Raw genomic sequence first — 24,401 nt, forward strand, 5'->3', positions numbered from 1 at the left:
TCAATCTTTTTGATCGATAATTACACGTAAATAAATTACATCCTACGGGCTTATTGTAATTAATGTTGTTCATATTTCGCGAGCGACATTACATCGTTTTTTTTACGTTTTTCAAAAACGATAATCGGTAATTCAAACAGATTTTTCAGCACGATGTTGAAATATTAATACGATGAAGTTTAATGAGAATATTATTGAAAAAAAGTAAAAAACCTTTTAACATAATTGTGAAGAAGATGTTTCTTACACTCCAGAGCGAACTGTACACCCAAAAATTTTGGCTTAAGCTTCAAACACATTACAACACTGCATGTACACTCGTAAGCCTACTTTATATTCGTTTTCAATTCAATATCACGTTCAATGTCATCTTGCCGAAAAAACGAGCATCAAATTCCATCACTCAAATCGGATTTAAATCCATCTACGTCGTTCTGACTGTGAAAATAAATGGAAGAAAATTCTCCATACTTTCTTCCCACTCCCTGCTCCCAGCAAAGGATTGATGTAAAGGAGCGAAGAATTTTCTCCCCGATTTCAGTCACAAAAGCCAATTTCTTGCTACGCAATACATAGATGGCAACCATAGTTGAGATACAAAAAAGAATGTCCCCAACCAGTGTATATGCAACCCACAAAAACTAACGCCTGCGGGAAATGGGAAACGAATACTCTAATGCGAAGCCACAACATAGAACCTGCCTTCACATAGACACACACAAACCAACCATTAAAAGCGTAGCACGAAGGGGACGATCGGTAGGATGGTTATTGGTTAAATTTTTCGTTTAATGTTTAAACGCTCGTGTGAGGGAACCTTCCCCACAACACACAAAAACAGTTCCCTGTTTATTGTCATTCCGAGCTTCCCATCCGTCTGTGGTGGTGCTTTTAGGGAGGAGTGGCGATACTACGCAAAGGACAATCGATTCCACCGGGTGTCACTTTGGTAACGCACACAAGAATATTTCTAATTTTCAACAAAAGATACCCGTGCCGTCCTCGTTCAGTATTTGGAGTGCTGTCTATTCTTTAGCCAGCCGGGCCCTTGCTGGAATAAATCCACCCTCCCATTCACCACTGTCGATCAATGGCTTTTGGGAAGCCGTTTCGTTTTATGGAAATTGTTACGGAACTAACCAAGCTGCCTCATCAAAACATCAACCTCCCCAACACTCCAACGCATAACGCATAAACACCTTCCACTTCGGAGATCCTGTCGGGCCGGGTGTCCGCTGCAGACATTCGATTTTGGCGGGAATACGCATGAACATGCTGTGGTTTCCTGTGCGTGGGAAGGATAAATATCGGTGTGTATGTGTGCTGTGTTGTTGTTGGGTGTATGGCAGTAACCACCCCCTGCACGCCACATTCACGTGAAAGGAACCATTCGGTCTTTGTTTAATGTGGCAGTCAACAGCGAGCGATGCTAGAATCGACTAAAGAAGATGAAATTGAACGATCCGCCCGCACAATGAAGCTTCCAAAACAAACGACACACATTGCATGGGGGAAAATGTGGAGCGGGTGATGTGGAAGCGATATTTTTGATGAATTTCCCTATGAAAGCTACACGAGGGTTTGACGAATTCAGGGTGAGGAATGTCGGTTGGCACAGGTGGTAATTTTTTTATTGCCTACCACATATATACCATTTTTGAGCAGTACACAAAGCATTTTTTTTGTTTGTTATTGCAACACAACGTACGTGGCACAGAGTACCCAGATTCGAACCGCTCGTCCGCCGGTTAGGATTATGGTGGGAGTTTTTGGGAGATATAAAAGCGAAACACATTCAAATGCCACCCTCAGCAAGATGGACGACCAACGTACTTTGCCATGGCCTTGTTTTTACTCCCAGCAAGGAGGGGGGCGGAGGAGGTGGTGTGAGGAGAAAATTCGTTTATTACACTTGAAGGATTCCGTACTGATGAGCTAAGGGATCCCTGTACCAACCCATCCACCATACTGCACGTATACGGATTCGTCCTTTCCGTTCGTGATCTGTCACAATGCCCGCCTGTTGGAGCGTTAAGGCCCGCGTGGAGGTTCGTTATGAATTTTATTGATTTATTGTACCCCGAAGTGGGTGGCTGTCACAGGGGAATTATTTGTTTCTGCCGTGCGATGGATAGAATGTTCGCATCTGCTCTGTGTTTCGGTTGGGATTTTTGTCGCCAGCACACCAGCGAGAAGCATTAAACGACGTGACAAAATTGCAATATCCTTGATAGGAAGTTAAGGCAGCAATTAAAATGTTTGATTTGTCATCAACTCAAATTGCCCAGAAAATGCGTTTTGCTTGTTTCTTCAAGAGTAAGAAAAAAAGATTCTTAGTGTCAAAAGTTCCCTATACTATTTTGGAATTATAAAACCATTACGAATACGAATACGAAAGTACGAAAATGAATTCCCATGTTTCATCCAGCCTAGAGCTTAACAAATTCATATAACTTCCAGTGCATTGGATTTTTCTTGTTCAACTCGACATGTATTTTTTAGAGTATCCTCCGTAGGTAAACGTGTTTCGTTTATTTAATTTATTTACAATTGTCATTTTAAGTTATTCACTGGTCTTCGCATGGTCTTCGTTGACATTACAAAAGCACATAAATAAGAGAGCAAACATCACTATTTCCGAATCAATGCGCCTGAAGTTATGCAGTTGCATTGCGAACCATTCCTAAAAAGGTGATTCCAATCCAATAACAAAGAAGATAAACAATGCTCAAATAAACGAAAGGAAATCTGCCAACCACCGATGCCAAAAACCAAAAAAACAGGACCGAGGAAACAGAAATACCCTTGCTTCAACATGAGATTGGTTCACGGTGTACTTACAATCGTGTAGGGTCGATCCAAAGGATAAACTTTTGAAAAGAAATGCAACGAGCAGAGGATCATAAAACACCCAATCAGATGGTATACCGGCAGACCGGTTGGGAAGTAGCGTACAGGCAGTAAACAACAGCTGTCGAACGGAGTTGTTGTGAACATTCTTTCCATCAGCAATCCCTGGATGCATGTCGTCAGGAGCGAACGTATCGAGGAAGTGTTTGAACAACTGTTTGCTATCGGGCCGGGGGAAAACAGGACACTTGCTAGCGCCAAAGTACCATGATTGTACTTTCAAAGTGTTTTGCATTGCACTTTCCTGAAACTTCTGTGTATAACATCGGTCGCTTTCTCAGCTCGTTTTACCCTTTACTGTTCGCTTTCCGCGCATCGTCGAAGCGTCACGAACAGTGGTTGCTTTTTTATGAGACGGCTGCAGCTCCGATTGACAGAATGGGACCATCCTTGAGGTGAACAGTGTCGTGTTACTGAGCGATGACGTTCGATCGTTGACGCAAGTAAGGAACCGACGGATGCAATAGAAAAGAAGGATAAAAATAATCAAGTTCCCACCGTACCAGGCTGAATGTGGCACCAGTGGACATAAATCATTACATCCTTCACTCAGGCTGTAGCTTGGTTTCTCTGGAACGCCGATTGTGGGTGAAAGCTTTCTTGGAATGGCTAAGCTTCAGTGAGGGGAGAAAAAAGCAAACAAACAATCACAGCTTCCTGCGGATTGATCTGACCCGATCCGGTTGAGCCGGGAGCTAAACGAGACCATCCTAAGGCGGGATTTCATGCTTCGCCGTATCCAATTGCATTCACCTCGAGAATGGATTTTTAATCCTTTCAAGTCCTTCTTCCAGCTCTTTCATATACAATGGCTTGACGACATTCACTGACACCTTACCTTATTCGCAATCCTACGCACGAACTTTCTTTTTGGCCTTTCCACCATTTATATGCCTCTTTCCGGTGTAACAGTTCGGCCGGTTCACGGGGGAGCCCTACTCCAGCTGAATGAACATCATAAACCCCACTATCGAATGGCATACAGCAGACGATCCCATCTCCTGTACCAACTCATCCCTCCTCACTCTTGGGAGTCATCCTAGCGAGACGAAACCATCATTTTGAAATGCGTTTCCCGTCTAGCGAAACGAGTTTGCACCGGGGCGGGAGTGAAATGGTCGGTCACTTATCGACACTACGCGGTACCGTGAGCTCCAAAAAGGATGCAAGCTAGCAAGTGGATAGGAAGGAAACACCACCCTCCCCCAAAGGGCACATTATTTATTTTGCTTTCGTGCCGTGATTTTAATTCAACCATTTATAGTCATCGCGAGCGACGGTAACGACCCGTTGTGTTGCGATCGTTTTGGCCCCCATCGTGTGGCACTGGCTCTTCCGCTTCCGGATTTTGGCTGGTGTGTGAAGCGTGGTAGCGCAAACCTTTGCTCGGTTGTCTTCGCGTTGTTTTGGAATTGATTCAACATACAAGGCGCAACATGATGGCAATACGATTATTTACATTCCCCGTACAGCAGGGGCTCTGATTCTTTTTGCTGCCATTTTTCTAGCTCTGCTTTGCGTGGCTAGAGAGCGTTAGATAAGAGCTTGAGAACAGAATGCAAGAGTTTACATTTTAAAACGGAGTATAAATTATCAGTGATTTCAATGTAAACGATAAAGCACAGTTGTCAGCGATAATAACTGGGTGACTTTTGCTTCAAGCCCATTCAATGAGTTGCCTTTGTACAGCATTTCTTGCTGTGCGCCTTAAATTGAGCATTTCTATACGTTCCCTTTTCACATTCAATTGTTGCTTCGGTTAAAGTATTCCTACTATTGACGTCTAAAAGCTTCAATACTCGTCCTATGAATATTTAATTTATTCTCAACGTTATTTGCAACTTTTCATCACCTGCGTTCTTTTGTTTTTCGTTTTTTGTTTTGCTGTCTTTGCGAACTTCCCACGTGAAAATTTGTGGAAATTTTCCGAAACGCGCTTTGCATACGTGAAATTTCTTCTGTGAGTTTCGGAAAAACATATTATTTATTCTACAGCAGCTTCTCGCTCACATCCGTAGCAGCTTTTGCTCACAGCAGCCTATTTGTATTTGGCTCGTATTATTTTCACCGTCCCGTACGTCGTGTGGCATTTTAGAAGTTTTGAATAATTAATGTACAAACGAATTCTCTAGCTACCTTTAAATAAAAGTATACTCTTGACCAAAACTGGTAAAAAAACTACAGTTTTTTTTATTATTCAGGTTATTAGAAGCAAAGGTATAGTAACATGTGCAATCGTGTGAAATTATATTAGCCCCATGTCTCATCAAGTTTTAACATCTTTTATACTGATCCTTGCCCCAAGTTCCACTCGAAGTGATAACCTTCAATCAAAAGCATCCCCACACACACACACACACACATCAGCCAAAGGCACATCAAAAAACAATAACATCCAAGGTGTCAACTTGACGAACGTTTGATACGACCACGTCGCTGTCAAGGAGCGGAGATGCTCCCTCTGAAACGCCGGTATCTTTCCTTTCTCACATTTTTGACAGACCACCCATTTTCTCCCGTTCTGCAAAGCATCAACGGTTGGGTTTGGATTCGCTCAACTTGACGCATATTCAGCCTAGCAACGCTTGGTTTGCAATGATCACAGGGCGTAGCTACAAGGCTCCCACTCCTACCAAGCACAGCAAAACGCAGAATGGTCCAAGGATGCCCAAAGGGAAAATGTCGGAGCATAAATGCCTGAACAATTATGCTCTCCCCACGTTCGGTGCGTCATGCCATTCAGTGAATCACCCTCAGCCACTTGCTGCTTTTGTCTACCGGCACTGGCTAGATCCCCCCCCCACCTTGTGAAAGGGTCGCCGCCCACACTTGTGTTGGTGTGCATGTGTCAAGCGTGTCAGCACCAGGCAACTCCACGCTGTTACCTTTCTGTGTGTTTTGCACTGAATCGTCGTGCAGAGGTATGAAAACGCATAATCGTACACGCACATTCAAACCACGGTGGTGAAGGTTACCGTTTCTCCTAGTGAGTGCACTCTACGGGCCGAAGGATAAACCGTGAAAATACGGTACGGTTCTAAAACGCTACTCTATTAACAACTCGACTGGCCATTTTGAGTTTACTTTTTAGCTTACATGCCGTGCAGTGGCTGCAAGCATGCAACAGCAGCCGTCGTCCGTGGTCGAATATTGTGTGCAAAAACAAAACAAATCATTCTTGTGTTTCGCCAACTCTCTCCCCTTTTCAGCCCGTGGAGTGTCCCGTATAGAATGTGAGCCATCACATGGTGTATGTGCAATCGTCAGCACACCCGTCCCGTACGTATGGAAGCTTCCAGTCTGCAATTCATAAATTCTTTACACAAAAAGGGATCCTTCACATCGAAAGTGAATGTTTCACGTGGTCGGCGCAAGGGAAAGAGGAACCCTTCTCTTCCTTTGTTTCAGGCAAAAGAAGAAATAAGAACCTGTTCCTTCAACTCATGGTGCTCATTCCACCGGCGGGAGCTGGTGCAATGCAATTTTCCAACAACGACGTCAGTGTCACTGTCAGTGTCACTTTCTCTTACACATCATCAGCAAGGGTTTAAGCCCTTCTATCTCGCTATGTTGCGCTCGCTTACCTCCATGCATCTGTCTGGCCGTCGCTCGTGCTCGTTCGTTCGCTAGTTCGAACCCCAATGTGGAGGGTGTGCTTTCCGGCGCAATTTTCCAGACGATAGGGTACGGCGCACATTCACATTGGGAGTCTCCATCGATAGAGATGCATTAGTTAAATTGTGTTTGCTAGCGGCTTATGCGGATGTCAACAAAATAATCATCTGCTGCGTTTCTTCCCACGTGGTCCCAATCGCTTAAGGTTTTCCACACTGCATATAGTGTTCAATCGATCATTTATGATTTGCATACTTTTAGGCGCTTAGTTCATGCTTTCGTTAATGGTGTGTATGATCCTTCATTCATTTAGCAAACGAGCCAAAATACTCTCTTCTCACCCTATTAGCTCGGTGATGGGCGTAAATGTCAGCCCATTTTGTTGGATGATTTATTTATTTTCTCCACTTCGACCCACACAACCGAACGAGTGATTCATTACACGTTCATCCCTCACCATAAATTGGTCAGCTCAAAAGGATCCCAATCGTTCGTACCCTGCCAGCTATCGCCACGCAAACTCAATTACACTGTCCATCAAGCTCGCCAATGTCTTGGCACGCTGCGGTTTTGCCAAGCTTCCGCTCACAATCTTTTCCACGAAATTTCCCACTGTGCGCTACTCTGCTTCATACAGTACCCCGGGGTGTTTCTGTTTCGTTGGTATTATGATACACCGAAGGGGCAACTCATTGAAGGCGGCTGAAGAAAATGGAAAAAAAGAAAACTTTGGCTTTATGTTATTGTCCTCTACCTTACAGCCATGCCACAGCTCTATTGTGCTGGTGTCAGGAAAAATAGCTTTTTTCAAATCATTCATTCAACCAGTTTCAGTCCCCTTTTTCGGTTTTTTGAATGGAAAAACGTGAAATTAAATGCTCTTCAGCGTGAAACAACGACCCGGGTGCGGTATAACTACGCGCCACAGCACAAAGGCACGCCGCAGGAAGCAATGAACATAATTATTCTCAGCTCTTTGTGTGACGTATTTTTCATGCACACTTGTCATTCCATCGTTTAATTGTAAACCTCTTTAACACTCGAGTTTAATGTTCGCTCAGTTCGCTTACTGAAAGAGATGCCCGTTTTTTAATTTAACATTCCTGGTACCTCACTCCAGCGCAAAGAAGAAATGTCGCGCACTGTCTCGTAAAAAACGTACACATATGTCGAATATCTTCTTACATGACAGTTCGTTCTGGTAGTATAAGTAGACTTAAACTCCTAGGAGATTTGTTTTTTTTTTTGCACGTGTTTGCTGATGTTTCATCTTGCTAGTCTTTGTCTCCGTACATTCGTGTGCTCGTAATAACATCGCTAAATGTGGTATAAAATGGTTAAATTTAGGTGAATGCTTCCACAGCTACGGACATATTAGATTCTTGACTTCTGTGCACACAGAATGAACTTCTCCATGGCTAGTAAAACCCGACCCACTGGTTTAGGTTGTGCTTTCATTCTCATAATGCGATTGGAGGGAACATTGGGGGACAAACAGCAATGACCAGATAGACGCAGAACGTAGCAATGCTCCCTCTTCTATCTTGCGACGTCTGTTGTCAATGAAGTGCGATCAATAAAATTCCCAGCCGTCTGGAAATGTTTGGTTCAAAAAAGACTATCTTCGTACAAGAGAATTATGACTGTGGGGTGAAAAAATCCCTACAAAAAAGGCAAAGCCATTCTTAACGGCAGTACACGCGGCTAATTGCTTTCACCAAAAGTTATAGTAGAAATAAATATTATTGCTATTTAAAATATTACCTTACTGTTTCATTTGGCAGTTTATTAATACCCTTCATAATCCACCTCACATGGCAACGTCACAAATAATAGCAACCTCCACACAATGGATACAGTTTTCATTCAAATCATACCGAGCGCAATAATATTGGCTCAGCAGTTTCGTCCCATCGTCGTCATTTGTGCTTATTAGGGCAAACATAAATCCTCCTCTTGCGTTGGTTGCAAAAGCAAAACTAATTGCATAACTTACGGTGCCACTTCCCATCGCCCGTCTATCTCCCGGACATAGATTATAATTATGCTGCAACACTAATCCCAAATAAATGACCTTGCGTCCTGCGAGTTGGGAACACATTGGAACAAACGGGTTCCTCTTTTCATAAGCGATCCTTCTCTTTTCCTCCCAGTGTGGGTGAAAAGTTCTACCCCATTCGTCTTTCCTTTCCGTTGCTTGTGATCCACCCTTGGCATGTTTATGGCTAACGATGGTTTTGGTCACTTGAAGTGAAAGTTTTGCGGTACATTTCCGCAATGCGCTGCGAAAGTTTTATCGCTCCCGGACCCAGAGCATCCAGCAGAGTAACACCGCCGAGGAGAATCAAGCAAAATCAATTCGATTTTATTCTGTTGAAAGTCTGTGTTCATTGCTCGTTGTCTCACCTGCGTAAGGTTTTGCCGCAGGTAATGGGTATGAAAAGTTTCTACACTAAATAGATAATGTTTCAGTTGCGTTTCGGCGTCGATCCTTCAGGAAACAAGTTCTTCTTCACTTAGATTTAATTTTTAAATAAAAAAGGCTAACTATTCGTGGCTTCGGTTCAAGGCTTATCTCTTTCTCTTTTATTTCCTTCAGTTGTTTTCTTTTTTAGATTAGATTTTCTAACAAACTACACGCCTCAGCTATCACTTACAGCATAGAACTAAAACAAGTTAAATTGCATTAAATTAAAAATTAATCAACACACAGTCTACGTCGGGACATCGGGCTAACTATCTACAATGACCATCTCTAAAGCACCAAAAACGACACTAGACACAATGTGGGATGGGTTAAGCCTGGAAAATCCTCCAAAAATGTCTCCGTGAGCGGCGTAGCACGGATGAAACATTATCGGACGATCGAATCGACAAACACTCGATCTAGCACGTTATAGCAGTCGTCTAACGGAGCTACGAGCAGTCCCTCTCGTCCGGAAGTTGAGCTGACGATGTCGAGTCTTCTTTTATTTTTTGCCAAAACCTTCATCATTGATCCCTTTGGTCAAGCTCTCCCTTTAGGTTAGCGTGCAGTCGCTGTACTTTTTCCCAGTCACACCAGTCAGCACGTACGAACGCTGCCTGACGAATCCGCCAAAGGGTATTTAAAGCTCAACCCTTAAAACCAGTGCCAACGAACCAACCAACCAGCCAAAGGAATGTGCTCGCTGCGTACGACCGTATTCACCAACTGGCCAACACACGCGGGTGTGTGTATGTTTGTACGCGAATATTCGAAGTCATTCACCGTACAGTAATTGAATTAAACTTCAAGTGACTCTCAGTCTGCGCTGGTGCATCCTATTGTATCGGTTGGTGGCACTGGGCGCAAAGGGCCCCATTCCGTGTTACTGATTCAAGTGCACCAAAAGGTATTACATATCTGTTCCTGCACACTGCTGCTGCTGCTGCTGCTAGTAGTGCCTGTTACGACGATATGTGACTATTCGTTCGTTATCCTTTCAAAGGATGGTTCAGGACCGACCATTTGGTGTCTCGTCGACTGTACCACGTCAATGATAGTAATGATTGCAATGTGCGCTCCAGCTCCTTTTCGCCCAACACGTAACATCGCCTTGTAATGGTAGTTGTATAACCATTGTGCCGTAACAAAAAGGGATGCTTGCACGTAGACCATCCACAGACCGACCACCCGTTCGACGAAATCTGATACCATGCGTTTCGATGAAACGTCGAAAGTTCAACTACTTCGACTTGCCAGCTGACATTAAGGCGACATTATTCCCTGCTGGACATTTGCTCCCTCTCTGACACACAGTACAATGCGTGCAACAATGTTCGATTCCCGAAACCGGCACCGAAATGTTAATCAAAACAGCAATGATGGAAGTTAGATGAGCGCTCCGAATGCCCACATCTGGCGTGTAACGAAATGTCAATTGTGAGTGCGATGTGTTCAGTGCGTCAGTTTTGCGACGAATCCATTACCGTTCTGCCCCAGTTCACAGAATTCGCCCAGCATCCAGAGCCATCGCCGGCGCTTGCCGGTATGTTGTTGTTTATCTTCATTACAACAAACCATTTGTGGCAGACCTTGTTTGCTCTCGATCCAACCACAGCCTGCCCATGGTGAACAATGAAGCTCAGCGAGCTCGCATGCGGCATGCTGCTCGTAACCACGCCGCTAATTGTGTTGCACCGGTGTTCACGGAAGCCTTGCGCGGTAGACAACCGAAGGAAACTGGGTTCAAAAGCTACACTATAAGCGCCACTGGTTGCCTTTCGGACGGTACCGCGGCGGGTTGTTTCATTAAATCATCGTAATTGTTTAGCTTATTTCGAAGCACTAATGAAACAGCGTTCCTGCCACTACACCATACACGCGGTTGTTGCTAATTTACATGGCATCCAATGTGTATGGCGGCAGGTCCACTCGTCGTGTGCCTTTCGATGGATGAACTGTCAGTCTACTGCAGACGCACGGCGTTCGTCAGCAAAGCAACCCAACGTCTCCATGGTAACGTTGTAACAGAGAAAAGCTTTGGTTGATTTAAATTTCTGAGAAAATGAACAACTCACTGGTTTGTTTATTTCAAATTATATCAATTACCAAACGACGTATGGTTTGCAAAGCCCGAGAAATATTTAACAATAAAGCATACATTTTCACGTATCAAATTACAAAAATCGAGAATATACAACATGCTCCCTTGACTTCAATTTTAACTCATAAATAGTATCCATTATCAACCAATATTACTCCCACTGCAATTTCAGTTGCTTCCAGCCGTTGTAATGGTACGATTGCCAACCCTTGAAATCATAGTTCCATAGTTGAATAATCAACGTTCCGTTCCTTCTCGCGTCTTCCTCCACTCCATCAAAAGATGCTTTCGCACGGGATTTATCAATTATCCACCTACTCTCAATGACCATTCCGAGACATTCGCCAGATTGCCATACCCGTCCAACTCGTCGTAAGACAACCCGGCTCAGGTGCACTTTCAACGGTCGCTTGCAGGATTTCTGCACACCGAGGGTAAACCCAATCTCAAATCGAAGTCCAAACCCTGCGAGGATGTCTTCTCCGGGCGACGACGACGACGACGACGAATGCAGCATTCTAAATTACGATCCAACGGCTTTGCGCTACCCACCGCCGGCTATGTGGCGTTGGTGAACAAATGAAATTTATCCTTTAGCAGTGCCGTTTGTCACGTTTGTCGGGCGGGGTTTTGGGATGTTCACTCCAGCAGTCTCAGTACTTCTGCTGCTGCTTTTGCTGCTTTGGCCCCCACGCCACCTGCCTGAATGCTGCAAGGCTTTTTCTCGTCCTTTCTGCACGATTCCAGCGTCCGGTTTGCTTTGGGGTTTGGAAATGATACGACCCGTTTGATTGGTTCTTCTTCGCCGGTTTAGTGGAGGGTTGGAAATTGGATTAATGTTTTATACATACCTGCTTCTAGTGCAAATCGTAAATTGAAAATACACCTTTCTCATTGCGACACTCCACTGCGATTCTGGACCGATTAAAGCTTTTCGTAGGGAGAGTCTTCTATTTGCTAGCATTTTACAATGTTTAAAGTCTGGTAGCAATCTAATCTATTTTTGTTACTAAAGGAATTATCGCAAGAATTGAGCTAATATAATAAATATTTAAAATATTAAAGAGTATTACATGGCAAGGTGAAAATGGAAAAAATCATATGTAATTTTAATATTACGTTTTTGGAAATAAAAGCAACAATTTTGAGTTTTTCTGGCTCATTGAATAGCACAAATGTTGTATTTCTATTACATCTGTGTTCTAGCCATGTGTTTAAAATAAGCCTTAAACCCATATATTACCCCCCCCTCTATTCAGCGGTTTCGTGACTACTCCTAGTCAAACGAACACCAACAAAAAAACTCCAAGCGTATGTAACTGTTTTATAACGAGATTTTAAAACTGCTTTCCAAAAAAACAAAACAACTCACTGTAAAACAGCGTGACAACGGGCTGGACAAAACCACCAACCATTCAACCGTACCGGCAACCGGGCGAAGGTTTTTGACTTTTTGCACTCGCTTTTTGTGGTTAGGTTCTACACAGCCAACCAAACGACAGTTGCAGACCCATGGTGCAATAACCCACCACGATTGGGTTCGCGTTCCATGCAGCTTCTGCGGTTTTTAGACCACAGCGGCAGAGGTGAAGAGAAAAAAGCTCACACAAATGTGCTGTTTCTTGACAGTACAGAAAAAAAAATCCATCCCCACGAATGTTGACTCACTTTGCACAACGACCGGAATCAATGCGAAACATCATCATTTGAATGGTGAATAACGATCGGGCCCAGCCGGCTAGCCGGTAAGGATCGCGTCATGACTGGTCCGAAAGCTTGCTAGTTTTGATTTTATTTTTTTTTTTTTCAACCCCAAAACCCACCGGTTTGTGGACCACCCAGCATCGATGACAGCCCGTTGATGTTTGCACACTTTAAACGCGCAGTGGTGATGGTTTCATTGCCAGACCGCGACATACCACGAATGGGAAAAACCGCCGCCCAACCGGACCAAATTGAGCCTGTTTCACGTTCACACCTTCTCACTGGTGCTGGACGCACCACGTTGTATTGAGGGACCACGGAACGGGAAGAAATCAAATCAGCTGCACAGGAATGCATTTCGGATGCAATTTGCGTGCCGCACACTCCCGTACTATGTTTACGAAGCCGTGGAAACGCCGAGGATGCAAACTCAGCAGCAAAACTCACCGGTACAAGCGTAATTGAGTTTCCCGGCCAAGTACCGCTGGAAGAGTCGAAACCTTGCGCGATTTTTATGTATTCCTCGTCGCAACGTACGTGCACAAGTTTTAATTGAACCGGGAACGAGTACTATTTGTGTTTCAGTTTTTGTGTTGCTCCTTTTTTCTTTCACCTGCAAATGGTCACTTTTTGCGTCATGCTTTGCTTTGCTACATAAGAGCTCGGACGTTGAGTAAAAAGCCTCAGTAAAAGGTATTCATTAAAATTAATTGATTTCGATGAAAGCCGTTCCTAGCAGCGGTTTGCATCCCGAAGCGATAGAGCCTATCCCCCGGGATGCGCTATGTAAGTGGAATTAAATTCAATATTTTCATAGCCAATTCAAAAACGGTAAACCCCGCCGGGAGAACCAGACACGGCCACTCGACACTCGGAACGATCAGGTGCACTGACACGGGGTAGAGAGGGGTGGATTGGATAAAACAGACACGAACGGATAGGAAAGGAGCTACGTAACCGATCGACCTGCATCCTTCATGCAAACGAACCGTTCAGTGCAACCGTTCGACAATTGCAACTGTGCAACATCGATGGAGCAGCCCGGTCCTCGTGACCATGCTTCACGGCACGTCCACGTTGACGATGCTATTGTCCCGGTTGGAATGTAAGCTTCTTTGCAACCCTGGTCTGATCACGTTGAATTACTGTTGCAGACACAGTTGCTGCACGTTGTTACTTTGCACGTACAGTGGAAGAAAACGATGCGAATAGCAGGGGATGAGGGTTAGCAGACAAAAAAAAACATGGTAAAAATATAGAAAGGAGACAAATGCCACTTCGCAAGTGGCTGGAATGCATCACGTCTTTCGCCTTTTTTTCTTCCCTACCAATCGGTCACCTATAAAATGAAGGCTTTTTGGGAACTGTCAGGGGGTGGAGGGCAGAAGAAAATCTTTATCCCCATTGCTTTTCCAACCAAGAGTTTTTTTTTCTTCTACTACCTCACATTCTTACCCTATGATATGGGTGATTTTTATTGGAAAAGAAAATCCTCATATCATGCAGATCCTTTCAGGTTCAAAGCGAACGAAATGGCTGCACGAAAATCGATTGCAACATTTTTGGCTCCGTGGGGCGGTGTGGCCCTTTTCGCGCCGGATAGAATGTGCTGGCCGTGTTGGCGTTTATCGTACCCACACCCACACGAAAGATCCCTTTCAATCTCGAGCAATATCTGTGTGCCAGGCCAAACGGGCATGAAATATGACCGGGAAGTATCGTCTTTTCCCTCATGACTGTAAGGAAGTAGCCTCAAAATGGATTTGCTTTTTTAAAAACGAGACTATTGCAGAGATTTTGCTACAAATCTAAACACAAAGTTGAACAACATTTCATGTAAAAATCTGAATAGATGGAAACCATGTCACATGTTTGCCTAAAACTCAATCTTGTGGGTTTATTCATGCAGTGTGGAAGTTCTAGACAAATATGTTTATGTTAAAACCACATTTATCGATAGACATGGTTTTTACCCGCAAAGTTTCAACCGCCTAGCACACGGGAAATGAAATAATTTCTATTTCCGTATGTTTGATATGTGTCTGTCAAACGCATGATTCTTCAAGAGATGTTGCTCTCCTCAAAAGAGGTAAACAAGCGGCGTATCGTTTACTCGAAAAGAATTCTCACAAGCAACCCTCCCCTATATTGTGCCAAATCTTTCCCTTTTGCCCTTCCTTCTTCTCCCTCCACTCGCTCATACATACTGGCATTCGTTATCTTAAATAAAAGTGGAAAACGAATCAAACGCCATCAACGTTCCGGGGCGATGCGCTTTCCCGAGCGGATCAACCGTACACATAAGGGTGTGTAAGACGATAAGCAAGGCTAGGCTGATGATGATAAGGATGATGATAACATTGATGATGATGTAGATTATGATAGTAATGGATATGTTGTTCCTTTATCTTCCCTTCCTGCACGCAACCGAACGGTTTAGCTTTGGCTGGGGTATGACAGATGGGGAGCTTGGAGCGTGTACGAGAAGGGACGACTTAGCTGGGGATAAAACACCGAGCAAAGGGATCGGAACGGACGATACGGCTACGCTCCCTCTGTGATTCTCAATGGAAGCGAGTTTTAATGGTCCGTCATTGCGCGACTTCCTTGTTTCTTGCTACCCGGTCAACTCCATTACCTTCACGTGGTGTCGCTTCGTCTGACGTCCTTCCGGACGACTGACGAACGACAACTACAACAGCTGGCCGTACAACACACCAAACCCGAGAGCCAAAGCATTCCGTCACATATTTATTTATTATACCCACATCCGGCTATGGGTTCGGTCGGTGTGGGCTAACGTTACACAGTCAGAACTTCTGAATCCTGCTACTAGTACGTGGCATGCATTTCGGGACTGATGTTTCAGCGATCCCTGCTACAAATGCTTAATTTATTTTTCCTTGTTTTGACAGCATGTCCGCACTGTCAGCAAATCGGTCTCACAGGACATCAAACTAACGTCGGCCGGGAGAGAACAATGAACCAGAATGATGATGCAATTGAGAGTACAAATGTAAACAAATGCAGCAATCAACGCGTACGGAGGATTCTGCCCGGATGTTGTAGGCATTAAAGGAAAGGCGGTTTAAAGGAAGAGAAAATCGAATCTTTTAATCGGACTCCACACAACATGGCGCCTTAATCCGTTTGTTGCGAAGCAGTGCGTGCTATTTTTTGCCTATTGCTTTCCTATGTGTAGACATCACGTGTTGGAGTTTATCGGACATGCAAAGCTTAGCGGTCCTTGATATGTTTCAATATAAATCGCAACATGCGATGCGTCTCTTAAATATTCTCTAAATGAAAAAATAGCTGCTTTGGTTTATGGTAAGGACGTGTCGTCTTCTGTAAGGCCGGTTGGGGTTCAATTCCCCCTCGAAAAAGGAGATGAAATTTTCACCGTATAACATTCAGGTTTGCACATCTTTGGACTGTTCATTGAAATTGTGTCTCAACAATCTCTCAACCAATAATATTTACCCAAGCAAAACTCCCCAGAGGCCATCTTTGTACGAGTTTTAATTTTCAATTATGTTCTGTTCGCTGAAATCTTCTCGCGCCTACTCTTCCCGCACTGTTTACTTTGGCAATCTTGCAAAAATTGAAATGATTGCCCTTGGACTGTTGTTTTGTTGTTCTTTCGCGCCGTTTACGTTCTCACTGTCAACGTCAAAATATCTTCGTCTAATCAACGATGCCTCAGAGAATAGGTCGGGATCGTGCAGGTCACTGGAGCGTGTCACGTGTTCTTTTACGACGTGAGACGCGATTCGATAAGACACGAACGGCATGGGGAGGATGTCGGACGAGCGGCTCAAAATCAAACAACACCAGCACTTGATCGTTCTATTAGTCGTGCTGCTCCCTTGCTGCCCCTTTTTGCTGGCGGTACGCGGGTGGCGGGTGAATGCTGCTCACCCTAGTAAAGACTGCCGTCCAAACACCGTAAGTGGGGCAAAACAAAACATAAATAAAACATAAAATCTTCCACTCACACACCTCCCGCCACAGGACAGTAAGTGCCCATTTCGGCGAGATTATAGCGTCATAAAAAATAAACACCGAGCGAGGCCCGGCTTTACCGTGCAAAGAGCGAAGCAAGTTTCGCGTACGAGCAGGTAAACAGTGCCCCTTACACCCTGACCCCTCCCGCTTGGTTAAGGCTTTGTCCGCAATGTAATTGTAGGTTTTCGATGATTTTGCCATTTTTCTGCTGGATTTTAGGTCGGTCGAAGACTTTTTGTTTTGCAATGGACTTCCATTCTTTTTTTTACTGGCAGAACATCAAGCTCAGTAATGAGATTTACTGGTGGAGTGGTGTGGTATGAGGAAACGGGAAGGTAAATGGTAGGGTGGGGAAATTGTGCTCCCCATAATTGAATTGAAGACTTTTATCTTCCACCCGGAACAGACTCTAGCACCCGCCTAAGGTGTGAATGTTTATGTTACTATTTATTGCTAATGCAAGGAAGCGGGTAGCGTCTTTATGTGTAGCGCTTTAAAATTTGGTTGTATACGGCTCTGAAAATCAATAGAAAAATCAATGAAAATCAAAAAATGTAAACAAAAATCTAAACATTCACAACGTCCTACACTAGGGCTGTATCGATTCTCAAGTACCTGTATTGCCTACATTTAGGCGCTTAAAGTCGCTGAATGTATCACAGGGATGCTCTCATCGCTAAAGTTGCCTGTAAAACGAGCAGTAAATATATAAAGCACCTTTTTTAACACTGGCATCGCTCAAACCGCATTAAAAAAATCAATTTCTCATCGTCTGACAGTTTCAGTCGCTCACTAAACGAAATCACCGCTGTCCCACCGTTTGGATGTGGCTTGATTATGACACTTACTAATAGGATTATCGACTGCATTATGCTGTAATTAATTTTGGGCAACTGTACACCTCCTGCAGTCAGGTTCAGGCTTACAAAGAAACTTGATCGTTGTTCACCCCCTTCTCCAGTTGGTGGCCCACTGTTTGTCAGGGAATGAACCTGATCCTGGTGTTTAAACTTCATTCCACAGGCTCACAATGAAGACAGCCAGGGCGCAAAGGGAGGATAATTTTATTAAAAATTATTTCCACAATTTTCCCCTACTCTAACACCCCCGCTCCCTTCGCTCGCTCCTCCACCACAAAAGGTTTTTATTTGTTGAAACAATTTATATTGCTCTGTCGCCTTCCGGTGGCAATTTTTCACTTCCGCGTGCGACGAAGCGGCAACCGGGCTGTAGTGGTAGCGTGGCTTCGAACCAGGAAACGGGAAAATGGCTCACATACACAGCTCCACGGCGTACACACACCGCAAACCCGGAAGGCTCGGTTGGCCAAACGAATGGTTAATGAAATTATTACGGGCCAGCACTCCCCGCTTTCGGGCGTTGGGGAGGCAAAGGGTGGCACAGTGCGGTCAATTACGAGTATCAAATTACGCGTCGGCCTCATCAATCACAGTCCAACGAAATGAAACGGGTGACTGAAGAGATGTAGTGTGCTGAACGCACAGCAAAGCCCTTTCTACATTGCTGTATGTTTTTTGGAGGGTTTTTTTTCAAATTAAACATTTTGTTAATGAGATGCAATGAAGACATTACAGACAAATTCAATTACAACATCAAAAGCATCTGCTTATTTAGAAATAGTTGTACTGACTCTATCCTACCCGTGTAACATTAATTATATGCAACAGTGGTACTTTTCTATAAAATGTTCAGGATTTAGTTTTCCCAATTCTATTTTTACAATGTTAATCGTTTAATCAAATCATCAAGATAATCAGCTAAAGTGTCAACGTTTAATCTCCCATAACTGGTTTACGATTTCACTCAACGTGTCACTCATGTTTTTTTTTTTCTCAGTCGTCAAACGCGCCATTTAGACGTTGAATAACCATTAATATCCCTTTGGCCAGCACCGGGTTTGGGGGGTTGATAACGTCTGTTTGCATAGGAATTTCGTTTGGAGATGATTTCCGCGCGTTAATGATAATTGATTGGCTTATTATTTCCAGCCAATTTCCCCTTTCAACTCGTCCAACTGACGCATTCAACACTTCACAGACGGCGAGTGACAAAATGGACAGCTAATTGCTATTGATTTTTTAATTAGGACACACCGTCTCACTCGCAAGCGGTATGCTAAACTTTAAGGCTTTCCCTAGAAGTTGTACTCCGCTGTACCGTTTATGCAAAAATATCCGCTTGCTGTTGACAAATATTCTGCTATGCTGTGGGTGGTTATAATTCCACTACTCTCTTTCAATTATGTTGCAAACATGCTGTTGCTTAATGCTTTCTAGGTAAAACTCTTACGAAAAACTTTACAGAGTGAGAGAGGGCGAACGGTGGAGTTAATGTTTTCATTAGTGAAACGAAAAACTTTCTTCCGATTATGTACCACACCAGCACACTGCCGTTGGCGTTCGGCCGTGCAATAGCGACCATCATCGCCGGTCCTTATCGTGGCACAGTTTTGGAGTCCTCTCAAGTGGAGCGCCGTTTTTTGTGAAGCACTTCGTTTGAGTGCTCCACTCCAAACGAGAAATAGGAGGCGAAAAAATGGACCAGCCTGTGCCATCAAACCCATTACGGGAAAATGCATATCCGCTCGGCGAACGGGCAGTTCGGTAGCGCAAAAGTAGGTCGCTTTTAGTTGGTCTCTTTGCCCGGAAGCGCTAGACCAGAAGCGCTGGGCCCATTACCAACCGCGTGCAGGAGCTCCGACCATCAATCACTTCGAGTCGTCGCGCAGTACCGATGCAGTCCAACTTTCTTCCAACTCGTCTTACGGTGGTGCACTTCCTTCAATGTCCCGCTGCCAGGGAATAAAGTTACGATCGGTTGTGCAAGAAACCCGTCAACAAGTGGCTGCTGGGGTACCGTTTCTATCTACCGGTGCAACGCTGCAGTTCTAAAAATGTGAAGCAATTTCGAAATGGGTTCTAGAGTGTGGCTACCACTTGAGACTTATCGGACAGCAGTCATTCTGGGAAGCATACATGTTGAAAAGTTTTAATGGTTTACTGATTTTATATTGAGTTATTTTTGATATGCTGATATTACTAAAAACTTAAGATGTTTTAAAGATGCTCAAGCTATTATTCAATTATTATAATATTTAAAACCTACAACCATGAAGCTGTTTCAACTACTCTACCAAAGAAAAAATCAACTCCAATCAAACTTCAAACAAATGCTGCATAAAAACCTGTTTCAAAAGAACCAACTCATTCCTCCGTGTAATAACCCCGCCAAAGCCCTTTTATGCTTGAGCAAAGAGCTTCTCCATCGTTTACCGTTCTATTGAATCATGAGTTTACCGTAAATCATCACCATCAACGATGCTTTTATGCGTGCTCTAACGAGCTGAATTGCAATCAAAGTAGATTGCATCACGAAAATGCACTCTAAAGTGTCTTTCAACTACTGCACAAGAGAAAAAGCTTCCATACCAAGCCCCCTACAATGGAGCGTCGCAGACAGCATACGAAGCTATTGTCGGTATTTTTAATAAGTTCGCAAAGCTTTATTGCCGATGCTCGCTACACTCGGTTCGTTGCATTTGAATTGTTTACTTCGTTTGGCGAAGCAAAAAAATGCACAAAACAAGGAACAGCAAAGCAAAAATAATACTTCCCTCACCTTCGCGGCTGATGCTTCTAGTTGTGCTGTACGCCACCTGAGTTTAGCCAGCAAAAACTTTTGTCCCCGCCATTGAATTATGTAAATAAACGTTCAAGTTCGGTGGAAAGAAAAATAAACACAAAAACTTGCAACCACTCCCACTCGACAAACGCTTATGTGCTGCAGAGAACATCTTCTACCACACAATCATCATTATCGTTGAAAAAAATCGTCATCATCATTGAGCACAACGGAGCAAACAAAAAATCTCGCCTGCAAAGCTTACCACTTGATAGTGTATTTCCCTAGCGCTGTAAGCATCATCATCATTGCTAAGCATTGTACTCTTCCATCCTGCACGTATACTGTAAAAAAGAAAACCGGTATCGCCATTTCCATACGGTGCTGTGAACTGTTTTGGTCATTGCTGATTTTATTTTTACCTCGTCTCATTTCCCTTCCAACTCCTGTCCCGCAAGCCAGCCGGCATCGGGCATGCACAGTATCACAAAGTAAACCAATATTTTCCTCTCCATCTATATCCCCATGTTCCTGTTTCACCGTTCTGCCAGACGTGTAGCACCTCATCCTGCCGTTCGACTCCAGTGTCGCTGAAAATCGATCGATCGGTGTGAATGAAAATCTGCTGCAATCGAGACGCTGTGATGTTTCTGTTTTTTTTTTTTGCTTTCGCTTGTTGTGTTGCTTCTTTATTGTTCCCTCACGCCATACTACGATTTACGTTTTACGAGTGGCCAAACAAAACCTGGGGCGAGACAAACAAACAATAAAACAGCAAGAAGCTTGTCCCCGCCGGTTTGAAATTCAACTTGCTTCCAGAACATTTTCCATTGCTCTCTCTTAGTCGCTCTTAGTCAATGCCTCGGCTCGAAGTAATTTGGCAGAAGTTGCACAAGCGGGGAGTGTTCTATTAGTGGTATTATTTTTATTTCAACCATCTTCAGCACACTACATCCATTACCGGTTGGACGGGGTGGAAAAGCAAAGCAGAAAAAAATGTAGACTAAACTTTAGGACTTCACCACATCTGGGCTAATGGTTCATGATGAAGTGAACCATATTGTGTGGCCCGCTTTTTGGGTCCACTGAGGACCGTCTAGCTACAATGCGAATCCAGGCACAAATAACAAAACGGACGTACGGTGGGTGGGTTCATTGGACCATTGATTGGTCGGTGTAGATGTGGGATTTGTGGACCTTTTTACTGCCGTTGTGCTTTTTTTTCGTGGGGGATGGGGAGTGTGCACCTTCGTCAATCAACGATAAACCTTTGCGACAAACGGTAGAAAACCCATGTATTGTTTCTTTTTCCTTTTTCGTCGGAAGACTTATTTCGTTACCTTCTTCTTAAATTGACATCGATTACGGGCAGATGGCAAAAAAAAGTTCCAAAAATTGTAGCCACAAATCACCAAATCTGAGCGGGACTTTTACAACACATGGAATGGTGTTATGTGTTCTCCTGTACTTTGGGTATGTTTTATATTAGATTTCTGGGCTGGAATAAGGTATTGTAAAAACAACAACAAATCTTCTGGGTTTATAAAACAATGGCTTTCATGTTACGACTACTACTATGTTTTATAGATTCAACGCTTTTTGATTGTTGAAATAAGGATGTTCCAAATACAACGATAGCTAAACTTCAGAAACTCAATAGTTAATACCAAAACTTTACATTAACTAATCTTCCTTCCCATCTCTTTCTATTTATAGATTCGAATCTCCCGCCAAAGTCAACCATAAACTGCGACGCGATGATGCACTCTACATATCGACGGCAACCACCGAAAGGATTGCTCCAGAATACGTAGCCACGAGCATATCTCCACGGTGCGGCCGACCATTCGGCACCCAAGGCTCATAACATGCACTCTTGTGCAACGTCAACAACGACTTTGTTTGCTCTAGTCTTTGCTCTGTCAAACACCGGCGACATTAGAATACGCCCGTAAACCACCGCCGTAGTCTATAGTATCGTAACGTAGCGCACTATTAGTATCATCATTAAGTCCATCTTATAAACAAACACACGACATCCCTCAGAACTTCTAAAATACCTTAGGACCTAAAGTGCTGTCGCTCGTTTACGAAAAGAAAACAAACACACAATGTCAATAACTGGCTCGCTGGTGGGCTACGAGAACGGGGGAGACATAACAATGGTTTCGAAGAAAAACCGATCACTGCTCAACATTACCGCCACCTCGACCGCCTCATCGAAGCAATGTCAAAGTCTCAACTCCAGCATATCGCACAGCAGCGTGGTGCTGACGAGCAACAACACCTCCGCACAGTACGTGACCAATTCTGGTTCGCTTCGGCGTCAGACACATTTGGCCGACCCGGCAAAGCATCGGCGTCGGCGGTTACACCTCAACACGCTCTGGTCCATCTGGTACGGTATACTGATGACGCTGTTACAGGGCTACCTGATCGTGCAGGGCACCCACCGATACATTGGCCTGTCCGCGCTAAGCTGGAAGTACGAAAAGCCTACAACCGAGCTGGACATACAGATCGTGTTCTGCGGACTGGTCGTCCTGTTTCTGCCCCTGCTGCTCGCCTCGGCACTGTTTCGCGTGGGCAATCTAGCGAACGACGGTATGAAGCTGGCCTCCGGCACCAAGCTCTGGCACGGTTCTGCTCCGGCCAGCCATGACGGACTGGAAGAGGAAGCGTTCGAGGGAACGTTGCGGTAAGTTGAAGCAAACGCAATTTCATTCCACCTACTCGATTGCGTTGACTTATTTAAGCAGCGAAAGTTTTGTCTCCCAAGAGCCTAATTGAAACATTTCGAACCGAGTCAGCATTAGAATTTGCGAAGGCATGAAGGCCAATCTCTAAAGCGCTCCTAATTGTGTTTGTTTTTGCTTTGTTAGACAATTAATGGAACGAGACGCGGCATCAGAATCTATTCCAGCGGAGACATCACTCCGTCGTCACAACACAAGCAGAACAATTTTCATTATATTCTCATTACGCTGCAGTATCAGCACTTTTGATGACTTCCTCAACGACTACCGTTGTGTGCGTTCAGGTTGCTTCCGAAACGCGATTCGGCTGCTTGAAGTCATCGCTGTAGCTTTCCCGCTACACTATTGACGCTCCTGCAGCACTAGCAAACTGGAGTGACTAAGCTCTTGCGCAACACGATACGCTTGACAGCATGTACCAACGGCGTGCTCTCGCTGCTCCGGGCCACCACCGGACACGTCCTAATGAGACGCGCTAGCATTCGGTAACACCAGTACCCAACTTTAATTAAAACTAACTCGTGTATACTCGTCTCACCGAAGGCTAAGAAGTCAAAGCCGGGAATTCTGAAAACCGTACAAAATCAGCTAGACTTTATGATGGAAGTCTCTCCAATAGATATGCCCGCGCCATCGACTAATCCTTCACCGTTTCTAGCAGCGTTCTAAACCTCCATAATCCTCTTCCATTTCATCTCCGAAAAGGAGTATTCCCGCACCATTTCACTATGAAATTTGCAATCACCCACGCGGGAGATGCTATTTTTGCCCTCCCCGAGCGAATGCTAGAGCTTCTTGCTCCGATTCTACCGATTCGGTTGTGTTTAATATTTCGACGTGGATGGTACACAGCTTCCCACGCTGAAGATGCTACTGTCTGTTTTGCCTGATGAATGTCTTCAGCCGATTCTTAATAACAATGGTACCAGCTGTCGGTAAAACGGTACACGACTGTCGACAAGCGAGCCTTCACAGCCAGAGCCAAACTATAAATTCTAAACCACACGCTCCCACCCGGGCACAGATGGTGAGAAACGAATAGTCTACTTTTAGGCGCTGACTGCTTTGGCAGTCACTGCTGCAGTGTGGTGTGATTTGATTATTTATTTTTCGCTTAATCGAATGCAGCCAGCATAAGAACATTAAAGATTTTCGTTACGGGTGGCACAAACACTCGCTCCCAGTAGGACGAAGTTTT

At 44.2% G+C, this 24,401-nt stretch overlaps 1 protein-coding gene across 5 annotated transcripts in view; it reads left to right on the forward strand.

Moving 5' to 3' along the window:
- LOC120906142 (protein tincar) overlaps positions 1 to 24,401 on the forward strand; it is a 91,132-nt gene that overhangs the window by 35,292 nt on the left and 31,439 nt on the right. For all 5 annotated transcript variants that reach the window (XM_040317626.1, XM_040317634.1, XM_040317618.1 and 2 more), the window contains one exon: positions 22,164 to 23,145. In XM_040317626.1, coding sequence (XP_040173560.1) covers positions 22,559 to 23,145 — 587 coding nt within the window. In that variant the 5' untranslated portion in view covers positions 22,164 to 22,558. The remainder of the gene's footprint in view (positions 1 to 22,163; positions 23,146 to 24,401) is intronic.

The sequence above is a fragment of the Anopheles arabiensis genome, chromosome 2, assembly GCF_016920715.1.
Source record: "Anopheles arabiensis isolate DONGOLA chromosome 2, AaraD3, whole genome shotgun sequence".
In the NCBI taxonomy this organism is placed as follows: Eukaryota; Metazoa; Arthropoda; class Insecta; order Diptera; family Culicidae; genus Anopheles; species Anopheles arabiensis.